The following is a 15,737-nucleotide window of genomic DNA, read 5'->3' as shown; positions in this document are numbered from 1 at the left end:
ACCCTGCTTGAGTTGCTGCTGTTAGTGTGTTTAGGATTGCAGTCTTCAGCCTGCATGTTTTCCCTGCCTTTGCAAAGATGTCAAGTTGGTTGAACATACGTTAATAGGATTTTGCAGTGCAGCTTTATTCAGTAGTAAGCTTTTCCCTCAGTGACACTATAGTAAGACTAGAGGGGCATTTGGTTTAGCACGGCTCTATCCCTGCTGCCATTATAACCCCAATCCAAATTAGGAGTTCCCATACCTTTTATAAAAGGAAACTTGCATTGGGAGTGATGGCAAGCAGAATGCGGATGGATTTGAGTTAATGCCGTTTTGAATTAAGTCTGCCTCCTTGAATGCCCGAGCATAATTTGTACGACCCTTGTAGAAAGTTGTAATGTTGGCCTCCCCAAGGGCCTTTGCTTGTCTTTTCAAAATTCAGGAGAATTATTGGTTTCCTTTTGCAACTTACTTCTGACCCTTAAGCTCATGGTGTTTCATTCAGGCTGAAGGACTGTCTCTCGTTCTGAGTGTTACACTGTGAAATTCGTAAGCAAACTGGAATGAATTGACAGGAGGGCAACAAAGATGGTCAGCTGCATGGAAAATGAGTATGATAAGGAAAGGCAGGGGAAAATCAGCTGCCAGAAGTATCTGTCTCCCCTTTGGGTTTTTTCCTGAGCTCTCTCTGTGCTTCTGCTCAGTGCTTCCGAGACACTTCCATGGAATCATCTTACTGACTCAATTAGCTCTCCTTTTGATTTAAAATACTTAACATCATGCTTTTTAGCAAAAGCTTGCCATGTGATTGCTTCCTATTCTGTTCTCTGCCTTCACTCTGCACAATGCGTACAAACACCCCGTTTGTTCCTGCCTCTATCTTGCCTTCCTAGTAACAGCACATAGCTCTTCTGCCTTTGTAAATGAAGCTTCACCTTCTTCCAAGTTGTACTCTGACAACATTCTACTGCTGGCAACTTCACCCTCAGCATGACACAGTGCCACACAGAACATTCCATGACATCACAGCATCTTAGCCAATGGCTTTTGGGGTTGCAGACAGTAGGCAGCAAGTTTTTGCCTTCGATAAATAAGAAATGGCAGGAAATAGTGAAACATAGAAATATTTATTGATATTAAAAGCAAATTCTAGTAGTATATGAAATTCAGAAGACTATATATTAAGGCATACATTCCAGTCTCGTGTCTGTAATAAATATGTGATAAAATATTACAGAATATTCTTCTTTAACCATTTAAAATGAGTAGTACCCCATATATATTTGAACTGATGGCAATGGATATCGTAGTATAAGGTTAAAAAGAAAAGAAATATATAAACACTATTTAAAATATCAATTAAATTATAAAATGGCAAGATTGTTTCTATCTTCAAGGTCCCTTCCAGAGGGCTTGGATATAAAAGGCACTCTTGTTAATATACATTAGCTGAGTTTTAATCTCTAGTTAATTCATTGCAGTTTACAGGAGATCCCATGCAAGCCTGCCGTGCAGCAAAAACAGTTGATGCTCTCTGCCCAGTGGCTGCATTCGTTTCACACAAGTTGTAAGAACACATGGGCTGTATCTGACCAAGTCATCCCATCAGCACAAGGACGCCTGCTTCCACAACGGAACTTCTCCTTCCTCTTCCTGAATGCTGTCGCACCCCCAACCACAAATCTGTTCTGGAGTTTTGGGGGAAGCACCAGAACAGATTTGGGGTGCATAGGGGGGGGGAGTTCTAGTGCACAAGCAAAAGTCATTGCTCCAGCACAGGGGTCTGCAACCTTTAAGACAAAAAGAGCCACTTGGACCCGTTTCCGAAGAAAAAAAATAAACTGGGAGCCGCAAAACAGGGACGTAATTAGAAATCAGAGGGCCCCATAGCAAAATTTGCTATGCCCAATAATGCCCCAAAATGCCATAGAAAATTAATCAGGGCCCCAGTGTACCATAAATCATAATCAGTGCCTGATGTAAATAATAATTAATAATGAGGGCCCAATGTCATCCTCGTCATTATAAAAATAACTGAGTTTGGGCTGCCTTGATTACTGGGAATGGGCACCAGCAACCACTGCCTTATGAGTTTGGGCTGCCTTGATTACAGTACTGGGAATGGGCACCAGCAACCACTGCCTTATGAGTTTGGGCTGCCTTGATTACAGTACTGGGAATGGGCACCAGCAACCACTGCCTTATGAGTTTGGGCTGCCTTGATTACAGTACTGGGAATGGGCACCAGCAACCACTGCCTTATGAGTTTGGGCTGCCTTGATTACAGTACTGGGAATGGGCACCAGCAACCACTGCCTTATGAGTTTGGGCTGCCTTGATTACAGTACTGGGAATGGGCACCAGCAACCACTGCCTTATGAGTTTGGGCTGCCTTGATTACAGTACTGGGAATGGGCACCAGCAACCACTGCCTTATGAGTTTGGGCTGCCTTGATTACTGGGAATGGGCAAAACTCTGACTCCCTTATTAGGACACCTGTATGGTTTCATGTGTGTTGCTCCCATCAAGTGAACTTATAAAATTTCCTCATATTGAATCAACCCATTGATTAATACATCTACCTCAATCTTCTGACCAGGCCGGCAGGAGGCCACAGGCAGGAGCAGCAGCAGCAAACACGCGCTCCGAGCCCGCAAGCCTTTTCTGCTGCTGGGCGGGAAGAAGCGCGCCCGTTTAAAAAAATAAATAACTCTGCCCCCGCCCCCCCCCCCGTGAGCCTATTGGCTGCAGAAATGCGGCGGGGAGGGGCTGATGCAGGGAGGGGGCTGACCACGCTCCCCGGGCTGCTAACGTCACCTTGCGTCCTTTTTGCACAGCGCATGCGCACAGCGGAGTGCGCTGTGTGCTCCGGCGGCGGTGGGCACCGCGAGAGTGTCTGGCGGGCGCCACCGCATGGCTCAGGCGGCGCATGTCTCGGACGCCTCCTCCCCTCGTATCCGCTCCAGAGCCGCAGCAAAGGTGTAAAAGAGCCACATGCGGCTCCGGAGCCGCAGGTTGCAGACCCCTGCTCCAGCAGAACAACTTTTGGATGCAGCCCTACTATACTTTTAGGGTTTTTATCATGAGGATTCCAAAACTTTAAAAGGTGGAACCGTTAAAAGGCATTCTCAAATAAAATTTTGGGACAGTAAATATGTGTGTGTTGCATGATTGCTACAAAAAATAAGAATATAATTTCACAATCTTTGGAAACCATATTATTTCATTCCTAGATAAGGCAGATGGAAAGGCAGATCTTTTTTTTAAGTTTGCAATTTGTATTTGACTTAAACACTTGGCCAAAGTTTGGGCGCAATCTGGTCCATGCCCTGGCCTAGGGCCTCTGTTGGGCCAGCTCAGATCTCAACATATGGGAGGAAGACTTAGCAGAAGAAGAGCAGGAAGGGAGGGAGTCCCACATATGCAATCTGCTCACATGGGAGAAGGGTTTGGGCCCCGTCTACTTTCATTAACCTGTTATATTCTTACCTTTTACAGCAACTTTACATATACAAGTACTGCCTGCTTCTATGCTCTGTCCCTTGCATGACTGAATAAAATTCAGATCAGGTGGATTTGGTGAAATTGACTTCAATGGGTTTGTGTTGTCTTAAATCCAACTACTACTACTACCACCACCATTTTGTGAATTCTGCGGATAAGCTGTCCTCTTCTCCAAGACAAATAGATGGGACTCTCTCTGCTTACAGAAGAGCATCTGGTTCCTCTTCTAAATCTATGGATGCTTTTCATAACCAAAGCACACGCTGCAGTTCCAGAATCTGTAATTTGAATGTAAAACCTACATGGGCTATAAAATACATTTCTCTTTGTATTCCACATGAACTATGTTCACATGTGAAAGAAATTAAGGCAGCAATCCTATACACATCTGAGAGTAAGCGGCGTTAAACTTAATGAGACTGCTGAGTAAGCAACGGTAGGAATGCACTGTTAAAAAAGGCATTTTTAGTAGACTAGGGAAATATTTAGTTACTATTCTGAAAGAATAAGGTGGACTGTTACCAGTGTGCTAGCTCTCGAGCCTAACGTGGTGTTGGGCTTCAAGTGCCTTTTTTATTTTAACTACAAGTTAAGACTGAAGAGAAGGAACATATCATGCTTTCTCCCCCCTCTATGCTAAAGTCTCATAATAAATTTAATATGCAGTCACAATCTACTGAAGCACTGGCACAAACAACCACTGCTTTTGTAAGCGTATTAATATTTGTATAACTTGCACTCGAATGCCTAGATCACATTTCGGAAGAACCTTAGATTAACCAGAAACCTCAATGAGGTTTAGGTGCAACTATTGCTAAATTGTGAGAACATGACTAGCAGCTGGAGTTCCCATATAGCCCCAGGGATGGCTGATCTGTTTTGCATTATGGAACAATCTTTGCCAATACAACATCCAGTCTGCATTCATGAAGGCTAGGGGTTCACTTGAAAAGCTTGGATTCAATAAAAGTTCCAGGCTGTTCCAAAGAGCTTCACATATTGAATGCGGCAGACAAACCTCAGCAAAGGATTCATGGTATCAACTTCAGACCACAACACCCTAGTTCCCTCACGGCACCTGCAACGTTTACGGTCCAATGTGTAAAAATCTAGGAGTTCAAAAGTAAAACAATGGAGGGAGTAATAGCTATAGGGGCTAAATTGTAGTAACAGAATATTCATATTACACATTGTTGCCAGGTTGGAGAAAAAGGTACTTGGAAGGAACACCAAGGATCATCTAGTCCAACCCCCTGCAATACAGGAATGTGCAGCTGTCCCATAGCGAGATCAAACCTGCGACGTTAGTTTTTTCAGCACCATGCTCTAGCTAACTGAACTGTACAGCAAATTTTCTGCCTCAGGTGCCAAAATACTATGCACTTTGGAGGGCAGGGCACTGTTTGCTGTTCTGCCTCAGACAACAAAGCGCTCTGAGCTGGCTCTGCAACCACTGCTAAGTGTTAAATCAACTTCCCAGGACTCTCCAAATTTCTTGCAATGGTTTGAAAATTGATTTGGGTTGATGGGAGAAAGCTGGTGTGGAATGATGAGGGTTTCTGCAGATGAATCAGGATGCTGGTGTTTATTAATAATCACCATAATTAAAAAAAACAATAACTGTCACATCAACCTGCTGAAAGGGATATGATAGGCCATGCCAAAGTTAAGCAGAAGGTAAACTTCCCTTTTACTGCTGCTCAGAAGGAGGAGGAGCAAAAGTCCTATTTCATCCCCAGCTTGCTCAATACAATTAATTAAAAGCAACAAAGAAGAACAGATAAATAACTCCAAATTTTTCAGCTGCATAATTCTGCACAGTTCACAGACAACCTCTTTTGAAAGGCTGTGATAAATCAGTGTATGGCTTTGGACTCCCATAATCTCTTTATATATATATATATATGTACAATAAAATCTCTTCTGTGGCTTTCCTTTGAAATTAAGAGGAAATTTCCTAGTAACTCCAGAGGGGGGAAAGCTGGGAAGAAAATGCCCACAAACAGCAGAAAATTTCAAAGTAGAAGATGTAGAACAGCATATAAATCAATTGAAAGAGCCCATCTTTAAAAACCAAGATGCACTTGGATAAAAGCAAAATTAATTATTTTTTCCCAGTGACATGTAGTACTCAGTTAACACTTTCCAAGCTTTCGGCGCCATGAATCCTTCAGGGGGGTTTTCGCCTTCACGAGCCAACTTCCTCATGCGTGTGCCAGAAATGAAGTCAAATTCATTGTGCCTAGTAAGCAAAAAACGTTATCAATGAAGACATTACAAATACAGTTGTACCTTGGTTTTCAAACAGCTTAGTTCTCAAACTTTTTGGGTCCCGAACGCCGCAACCCCGGAAATGAGTGTTCCGGTTTGCGAACTATTTTTGGAAGCCCAACATCCGTCGGGGCTTCCGCGGCTTCCGATTAGGTGCAGGAGCTTCCTGCAGCCAATCAGAAGCTGTGCTTTGGTTTCCGAATGTTTTGGAAGTCGAACAGACTTCCGGAACGGATTCTGTTCGACTTCCAAGGTACGACTGTAGAAAGAATGAAATACCAGCAGCAACGCACAGAAGTTGCAACTTTTCGGTTCATCTTGATCAGGCATCCCCAAACTTCGGCCCTCCAGATGTTTTGGACTACAATTCCCATCATCCCTGGCCACTGGTCCTGTTAGCTAGGGATCATGGGAGTTGTAGGCCAAAACATCTGGAGGGCCGCAGTTTGGGGATGCCTGATCTTGATGAACATACAAATGAGATGGAAATGGGTGCAATGGGCTCTCCAACAATCCCAGAACCTATACCCAGATTTCAAGGTTGTGCTTCACAATATCACGCAGGAGCAAATCAAGCCCATGAACCAGAACATAATGTTTGTCGTGCTATTTCTCTACGGGCGCTTATTGACTGGGCAGGTGTGGACACAAGACTTTTTGCAAACTCCTGATTTTGTAATTTTTCAAAATGAATCATGGACAGAGTGAGCTGCCATGCTACAAACAGTTATATTTCAACATCCTGGCTAAGCCAAAACCCAGAAACAGATTTCTCAAACATTTTCGCATGCTGCAAAATGAGCCTCTCCACAGTTTTGAGCAATTTGAATTAACAACATATACTTTTTTCATCTGTGAGGCTTCAATTGCCTTTCAACATATCTCGTGCCATTTCCTTTGAAGTCTCATCGTAGTTCATGTGGAGGAGAATGGGAAAGAACCGTTTCTGATGCAAATGAGCACACAGGCCTAGGTAAGCCATTACAAAACCACTAAGCCTCTGCTACAGGTGGTCATGTACTGTGTCACTTACCTGTCCGGATCATAGAAGACCATCGCCTTTTGTACTATGCTGTATGCTGCTACTCGGAAGGGAATGATTTCCACAGAGTTCAGTCCTGGAGCCATGCTGAGCACCTTCCCACCTTGTGTGGGTTCATACAGATCTTTCTTGGTCTCTGGGTGAGGCATACCTGCCGGATCTCGGCCGACAATGTAGAAATTGGCTCCAGCAATCATCCGAGCCCGACAGTGCCACTGGACCTGAGGAAGTGCAACAGCATTAGAGTTTGACGAATGGATGGATGGATTGAGTTTGGCTGAAAAAACTTTGAGGGATCATAGAATTGTAGACTTGGAAGTCCACAACTTCCTGCAATGCAGGAATCTCAGCTAAAGCATCCATGACAGATGACCATCCAACCTCTGCTTAAAAACTTCCAAGGAGGGTTGGATGAAAACCCATAAAAGATTCATGCTCCTCCCTCAACTTTCAGCAGCCATTCCATCACACTATAGGAGAAGAGAAAAGACAGGCTACAAGGCTTCTCCCTCGGCTTTGCTGGAAGATCAGCAGCTTTACTCCCCTCTCCACCCCCACCCCCTCCGCTCCATTTACTCACTACAAAATCCCTGTAACTAAGAACTTGATTGCCTGAACTTGATTTTCCCTGCTCCCTCCCAACCCCTCTTTTGTGTTGCATCTCTTAGATAGTGAGCTTGAGGGCTGCGACTGTCTTCTCACCGATATTTGTAAGCCCTTTTGAGCTTACAAAGGTTTTGCACCAGTTTGTAATGTTTATCTCCAAAGAACCCTGGAAATAATAGTTTAGGTGAAAATCCTATACACATTTACTTGAGAATAAGCCCCACTGAACTAAGTATGCACAGGATTGTTCTGTTAGTGAGGGCATTGATCATGTTCTCTTGGAGATTTGTAGCCCCCATCACTCCAGCTACAATTCCCAGGGAATTGCCAAGACTTAAGAGAAATAATTTAAAAGAGAAAGGAAAAGAATCCCATTGTAGGGAGAAGCAAAGGAGGACAGCAAAACAATGCATACCTCTGTTGGTCCAGCATACAACATTGGAGAAGGGAAAATGGCCACAATGGTGGACTTTGGATCTAGCACATGCTCCTCCAGCACTGCAGCATGCTGCTTCATGCGCCACTCGAGAGGTACATCGTCATCCTTGGTCCATCCCCCGAGAGGGTGCAAGAGCAGCACAGGATGTTTATAGCCCCTCTCAAGGAGGCGCCGTTTGGTATCCTGCATCAGCAGGGCATGTCCGTTGTGCACAGGGTTGCGCAGCTGGAAAGCAAACACCGCATCTGAAATGTAAGAAGTGGGAAATGCAGATGCGGGAGGATCCAGGACATGCAAAACTGCACCACGATGCTAGGCAGTCAAAAGTAGATGATACGGATCTACATTAAACACAGCAGCTTTCAATATTTACAGGCTTAATAATACTATAAAACATATACACACAGATCCCTAAACCAGGGTTGTTATAAAGCAGGGATGGGGAACCTGCTCTCTTCCACATTGGATGTTGCTGGACTGTAATTCCCATCATCCCTGACCACTGGTTGGGGCCAATGGAAGCTGGAGTCTAGTGACTTCTGTAGGGCCACTGGTTCCCCATCCCTGTTAATAAAGCCAACATCAGCATTGGAATTCTAGCATGAATATCATTCACTCTTGAGAGGCCTTTGGCTTTCTATAGTAGGAAACTAGTATTATTTTTTCAAGGCATGATCCAAAGATCATAACTTTCCATTCTCTTTTTTCTCCCCCGATGAAAGAGAGAATCACATTGTTTATATTTCTAAACATTTTACGGTCCACCTCATTTTCAACATCTCTTGACTTGCACAGAGACACTTGCAAATCTGCACATCAGAAACAAATATCCTAATAAGAAAATTCAGTATCCTAAATCAAAACCTCTCTTAAACATTGCTCTCCAACAGAGCTGCTCCAACAAAGCCCGCCAGCTATGTGCTCAGGGAAACTCCTGTTTTACTGCCTTTCTGAGGCTTCGAAAATCCTGCTGTCCATCATCTGGAAGGACAGGACAGCCATCACTGTGTTAGTTTCAGTGGGCTATGGAGCAGGGTCAAATCATCTGCTTCGGCAGAGCTACTGGAGGGTGGGAATAGATGAAGGTAGGAATTGGTGCCTGGATGGTGCAAATCTTTTTAACATGTTACCTTAGTGGGGGGACTCCATTTGGGCTCAGCATCAGGCAACATAATGTCTTGGATCAGTGTGGTTTATATATGTTCCCCAACACTTGCAGGACATCTAGTTCCAGAGTGTTGGAACCACCAGGGAGAAGGCCCTGCTCCCTGCCACATGGTACAAGCAATGTTGCAAATGCAAACACTTACCAGCATTCATTTCTGTGAACTTCTGTCTCAGCTCCAAGGGAGTCAAGCGGTATTGGTCCAGCCCATCATTCCACTTAATTCTCTCTAATACAAGGAGGTCTCCACCAGCCAACCAGTCTCCACTTTCCATCACCATCTATCAAAGGACATCACAGTTAATTAAGGCAAAATGATGCTTATAATGTAACACTGGGATTACAACAGTGGGACCTTATTGAAGAGGTTTTGTGATGCTGACTGCTTAAAAAGCAGAAATGTAGAAGTGGCAGGCAAACTGTGGCTTCCAGGCAGTTCAAGAAAGTTCAAGATAATTCAAAGCAGAGAAGGACAACTTTAGCTTCTCCTCTCCCACCTACATGTTTAGAAAAACATTGCTTGAAAATTTCGATAGCATGGCCATATTGCTAGTACTGTACTTAGATCTCGGAACTTAGCCTGTTTACAGTAGAGATTGTCTACTGCTGCTAGCTCCTAATTCATAAACATGATTTTGCAATCAGTTCAGAAAGACTTTCCAGGACTAGGTTGGAAGGAGGAACATGTGGAGCCCTGAGCATGCCAGGGAGGGCAGATTCTGTTCTCACTGGTGCATTCTAATCTGTCCCCGCCCCCATGCACTGCCATCCTTTCAATTTTTCAATTTTCAGGCAGTGCTTAGGTGAGGTGCAAAGGCTCAGGCTTAGCAGGAAGGCACAGCCTTCAGCAACCCCAGCAGCCATTCAAAAGGCCAGGGGGAGGGAGGTAGACTGGTGCAAAATAGCCATTGAATTGAGACTTCTGCATACTTCCTTCTTACGAAATTTGCTCTCTTTGCCTCCTAATACAAAGATGTACCTGTATTTATTTCAAACCTTGTCGACCTTCATTTTAAAAAAGAAAAGCTCAAGGCATTTCAAAACCCAGTATTAATAGCTACAGTAAACAACAACAACCATGTGTTGTATTCAGTGTAGCGTTAAGCATACTGTTCTGTTAGCACAGGCATTTCTCCCTGTGCAATGGAATGATCTCACCCTCTCCTAAACCCCCTAAATCTGTTCTGGGGGTTCCACTAATAGGTAGACAGGTTGCTCATATTCAATTGCCACAGAAATAGAGGAACTTACGGTATTCTGTGATCACTTGCCTTTACATGCGGGTGCTTTGCACATGTGGTCCCCCAAACACGTGCGCAACGTTCTTCTTTCCTGTGCTCAAAAAATTCCGGATTTTGCAGTATGGCCACCCTCCGCCCGTTGTACTCCAGTGCAAACGCATCGCATCCTTCCAGGCGTTTCTTGTCTTCCGTAGTTATTGGTAGTACAATTGGAATGGTCAGGTTAATAACGCCATCTATTGAAAGAAATTTTATTTCAATTAACTTCCCCCCCTAAAAAGTATGTCATTGATGGCTCCACAGATGTTGCTGGGCTCCAGCACCAGCCAGCAATGCCAATAGCCACTGATGATCAGAGCTGTGGCTCAACAACATCGGGGGGGGGGCACAGATATGTGAAAAGGATAGTTAAGTTACTCATCTGGAAGCACTGAAACATGAAGGTCCCCGTCACCAATTGTAGGTTTTGGTGATTCACTTATTTAATCTAATCTATCTATCTATCTATCTATCTATCTATCTATCATGCTTTAATGTTAAAACAAAATACCCAGGGAAGCTTACAACATAAAACTTTAAAAGAAAAGAAAAGGGTGGGACCCCCAGGATAAAAACAGCAGCAATTAAAAACAGATCCATGGGCGTAGGCAGGGGGGGCAGGAGGGGGCAATTGCCCCCCCTAGAAGCAGGGCCACTGGCCAGCCTGCCCCACTGCCCGCCCGGTGCCGTCTCCCTTCTCCCTGGCTGGCTGTGGGGCGGGCGGCGGGAAAGCACCAGAGCCGCGCAAAGCGTTTGGCTGGCTTTCCCTCCCTCTGATTTCGGCCTGCTCCGATGTGGCCCCGCCCCCGCCCCCGCCCCTTGGCCCCGCCCCCTTGCTCCCCGCCCCTTGCCCCCCCTGATTTTCATCCTGGCTACGCCCCTGAACAGATCCAGCAGAAAGTGATATGTAAAAGAGAGAGAAAAACTTGTCCCCATCCAATTTCTCCATGCCGACACACCAGCTGCCCCAGTTCACAGTCTAACAACCATATTTTGAACTAACTGTAGTTTCCAAACAATCTTCAAAGACATCTGCACCTTTAACATATTGCAGTAGTCTAATCTGTAGGTTAGCAGAGAATTGATCACTTTGCTAAGGCTGTCTCTGTCCAGGAGCTGCCAACAGTTGACACACCCGATGGTGAAGGGTGCTCTGAGCCATAGCACAGAGATTAGAGGTGAAATGTATTTGTTTTATAAATGAACTTTTCGGTGTTTCTGCTCCAAGGGCAATTTGCACTGAAACACTAAAATCAATAACCCTTCAAAATGCAATAAAAAAACCATTTCCAATAATTAAAGCATCGGAGCAATGAAAAACATTTTACATTTAATCTGTGATTAAAACCAGGTTAAATAACACCTAAGCACAGGGAGTCACAAGAGAGTACACTGGATGGCATAATTTCATACTTTGGACTTAACTTGAACTCACTTGAAAGGCTAGACACCAAATGAGCTACTATGTAAAAAGTTTATTCACCTTGTAAAAAACAAACACCCTTTCGTACCACTACAGTTTGCTGGTACAACATCAACCTCAACAAAGATGTTAGAGGATGCAATATCCTAATTGGACTTTTAAGCTGTTGTTTATATTTAGAACGTTACAGATCCATACACACTCCTCTTGAGCCAGCTGTTCCTCGCATGTTGCCACAAGGCATAAGCAGTCAGGTGCAAGTAAGGATTTCTTCATCCACTTCAATAGGAGAAGCTCTGTGTCAACATCCCTTTATGCACACAGTACTGTGCCCTCTTATTGGAGCGAATGGAGGAAAACACACAGGAACACTTAGGAGTGGCTGTGAAACTCCTGGATCAAGGACAAAGTGAATCCCTTAGTTCAGAACCACAGTTCAGAACGATATGATGTCTTGTAATGATTACTGGTTTGTTTGCTGATTGCTTCCAAGACTCATATAATCGTTAGCATTTTATATGAGTGACCTTCAGACCTTGGCTCTTCACCAGTAGCTCCTCTCTTCTTTTTTTAAACTAAGGTTTGTTTTCTTTGATTCTGCAGCAAAATTTTTAAATTTGTAGGGTTGCCATATTTTGAAGAGCAAAAAAAGAGGAGACATTGGCCAACTTCTACTTTTAATTATGGATCTCTAGGATGACTCTACCCATGAAAAAGAGGAAGTGTCCTGGAAAAAGAGGACATATGATCGCTACACTGATCAAATGACATATATAGCCATAAACTCTGCACAAATTGCTCCTTCAAGTAGGTGACTCAGTGGAGTCACAGCACAGCTATAGCAAGACTGACAGTTCAGTTCAGTGTGCTCTCAAATCAGCAGAGTGGCCTGCTCAATTTCTTCTGCCATAGCTGTATTTTGTCTGCAGAATTAAGCTGCCAACCAAGCTGCGGAAGCGCTCCCCGGCCTCCGCGAAGGCATCGGAGCAAAGCCCCGGCCTCCGGAAGGCATCGGAGCCGGGCCTTCGTTGCGATGCCTCCCAGAGGCCAGGGAGCGCTTCCGCGACTGGGCTGCAGCCACAGAAGCGCTCCCCGGCCTCCACGAAGGCATCAGAGTGAAGCTGCAGCCTCCGGAAGGCATCGGAGCCGAGACTTCATTCCGATGCCTCCCAGAGGCCGGGGAGCACTTCTGCGACTGGGCTGCAGCCGCAGAAGCGCTCCCCGACCTCCGCGAAGGCATCGGTGCGAAGGCCCTGCTGCTTTAGGGGGTGTTTTTCCTCATCTAGAACGGATTAATCAACTTTCCATTACTTTCAATGGGAAAGTTCGCTTCGGTTTATGAACACTTTGGTTTATGAACAGACTTCTGGAACCAATTGTGTTCATAAACCGAGGTTCCACTGTAGGTCTACTCAGACTGTGACTAACGTTGGCTATCACATGCTGAGTTTATGCCACTTCTTAGCATCAAAATATCACTTTGCCCTTCTGTTTTGTTGTGCATCCAGTGATCCTATGCCAGGATATTTACAGTCAGTTTCATTTTGTTGTTGTTCAAACACAACATTTACTTTGTAAAAACTATACTCTCTAGTAAACTTACCCAATTTTTTTTAGCTAGTGGTTGCTTTTAATGCTTGCAAACATATTAAAACTTTTTTTGAAGTTTTCAGTTAATAAAAAATATAATCAATGACAAATTTGAAATGAAGTATCATGGCAGTTTTAACTATTGAATGCATGTGATTTTCATTACAATTTCAAAGTCAAATTTTAATGGATTCGGTGATTATTTGCACTACTCTAACTATCGAGATTATCCATCTGATCATCTTGGTTATGGGTTGGATCCAAAGACACACTAGCAAAAAGCAAGTACAGTCATTACCACTGTTCTTTGAAGAATTTTTAAAAATCCTTTACATTTGTGCAAAGCAAGCCCTAATGGCTGGGGTACAAGCTGAAGGTCTAATGCAATAAAGTATCTTGGACTACATTGCAGCTTCCAAATAAATAAATTGTGACACATGCCATTCACTCCTGGAAAGTATGACGTCATGGCTGGAGAGCAAACATGTCCCCATTGAAAATTGCTTGCAATAGCCACTTAACAAACATTAGGAAAGCCAGGCTTCCTTGGCTCTTGGTGCTTGGGGATTTGAAGTCGCTGTGTTTGCAAGTGGCTGCTGTAAGTGCTTTTCTGCATTCCAGCTGCGAGGGCTTGCTTTGCACATATATCAGGGATGTAAAGTAAAACCAGTTGATGTATGGAATCCAGAGCAGTAATAGCAAATGGTATTGCGGAAACAGAAGAACTGTTCTTGTGCAACGCTCTTCCACAGTCCTTCCATGATCAAAAGAGGTTTTCTGCTCACGGAGGAGGGAACCTTTGAATCCAAGCCACCGTGCAGATTCTGCTGAGCTTATTTTAAATTTTATACTTACCAAGTCTATAGGTCATCCATATTTAATCCATGCATAATCAGGAACTTTTAATATATTCATAGTGCAATTCAACCAGATGCATTTTTATTTAAGTCTTATCGAACGCTCTTTGGAAATATATATTTTAGAGATAAAACTGCAGATTCCATCAATGGCCTTATCATCAAATATTCAGTCTATGGGACTGGAGAGCTGGATGTGGGTCAATGGTCGACAAGCTGCACATGGCCAATATTCAGTGAGGAATCGCATTAAACAAAAGAAACTGAGTGCAAGAGCTTTGCCAATCAGGGATCAAAGCCAATTAAGATGTATCCGTTTCCAGCCAATAAAAATGAGCAGCCTGTTACTGGTAACTGGTTGGATCACGAATATACTCGTAATGGAATGCAGACCTCTACACCAAAATTTCATTTCCATAACATACATTTTCTAACTTTTCAAATGAAAATCTCTTAACTGTAATTATTTTCATACCATAGTGGGGGAAGAAAACAACTGAATACGTACCAAGCTCGGATATATCAACTCTACCCCTTCCTGGCAAAATATAAGCACAATTATCAACTGTATTTTGACTGACCCACCCCCAAGCAAATAACTTCAATTTGATGCTCTAACCCTCAACATCCTCTTGTTTCATGGTGGCATTCGTTCAGACCAACGCAGGAAGAGAGAAAAAGGTTCTCAAGGGTGCAGCAAACTCAGGTGCACTTGTGCATCCTGTTCTGTATTGTGATGCAAGGCTGGAACCCAACTGACTGGCTCTGTCCTTTTATGCAGGTGAGAATGTAGGTTTTAATTTGGGGCCACTTAGTTGTACATGGGCTCTGAGGTTTTCCTATTTTATGTTAATAACAACAACTCCATACAGTAGGCAAGATTAAAAGATTCCATGTGTTATCTCACGAAGGTTCTTTGCAAATAAATATTATGGCAAGCAGTGGAACAGAACTTAAGTGAAGAGGGCTCCATTCCACTTTCCAAAGATTTCCAGATTGTGTATTCTTTCAGAAAACAAAACAAAACGAAACCCTGTGAATCCTATTTGCAGGGGGCAATGGGGGGACATAAGAAATGTGTGCATACCCCATGGGAAGTAAAGCAACCCTTAAACTACTTTCAGCTCTACGTTTCAGTGGAATTTAGTTACAACTAACTTTTGTTGCATTATGCCCAGTAAGTGATCCAAGATAACTGAGTGAGAATCATGCATGTGGGGATTTGAACCCAAGGCTTCCTAGACCAACACACTATCCATTATACTACAAATAGCATTTTAAAGCCCAGCAACTTGGGAAATAAAGAGGAAAGCTTGTATGACTACCTGAAATACTCCCCCAAAACAAAGGCTTAGGCTTTGTGCATTTTCTGTGGCCCTTGGGAGTGAGGCTAGGTCCAGTTCAACTGGACATGCACAGAATCTGGCATGGAGGCACCTGAGTGTGATCAGCAGGTTTTTTTTCACATCTCCGAATACAACAGTAATGTGAACTGTTTCATTCAAAAGCTATGCTCCAGTCACCTCAAAAGGTAAGTGTTCTGAACTGATTTCTTCTGCTGAATTTCCCGCAATGTG

At 43.7% G+C, this 15,737-nt stretch overlaps 1 protein-coding gene across 2 annotated transcripts in view; it reads right to left on the bottom strand.

Moving 5' to 3' along the window:
* Window positions 1-1,090: 1,090 nt before the first annotated feature.
* The window catches only part of PAPSS2 (3'-phosphoadenosine 5'-phosphosulfate synthase 2), a 42,295-nt gene continuing 27,648 nt past the window's right edge, over window positions 1,091-15,737 (bottom strand). Inside the window, exons 8-13 of one of the 2 annotated variants that reach the window (XM_035137390.3) lie at window positions 14,669-14,698; window positions 10,282-10,487; window positions 9,156-9,291; window positions 7,822-8,090; window positions 6,792-7,021; window positions 1,091-5,729 (exon numbers count right to left, since the gene is read on the bottom strand). In XM_035137390.3, coding sequence (XP_034993281.1) covers window positions 5,588-5,729; window positions 6,792-7,021; window positions 7,822-8,090; window positions 9,156-9,291; window positions 10,282-10,487; window positions 14,669-14,698 — 1,013 coding nt within the window. In that variant the 3' untranslated portion in view covers window positions 1,091-5,587. The remainder of the gene's footprint in view (window positions 5,730-6,791; window positions 7,022-7,821; window positions 8,091-9,155; window positions 9,292-10,281; window positions 10,488-14,668; window positions 14,699-15,737) is intronic. The other variant, XM_035137392.3, reaches the window with a different exon arrangement.

The sequence above is a fragment of the Zootoca vivipara genome, chromosome 5 (genome assembly GCF_965207765.1).
Source record: "Zootoca vivipara chromosome 5, rZooViv2.hap1.1, whole genome shotgun sequence".
Lineage (NCBI taxonomy): Eukaryota > Metazoa > Chordata > Lepidosauria > Squamata > Lacertidae > Zootoca > Zootoca vivipara.
This window is presented reverse-complemented; position numbering and strand designations above follow the sequence as displayed.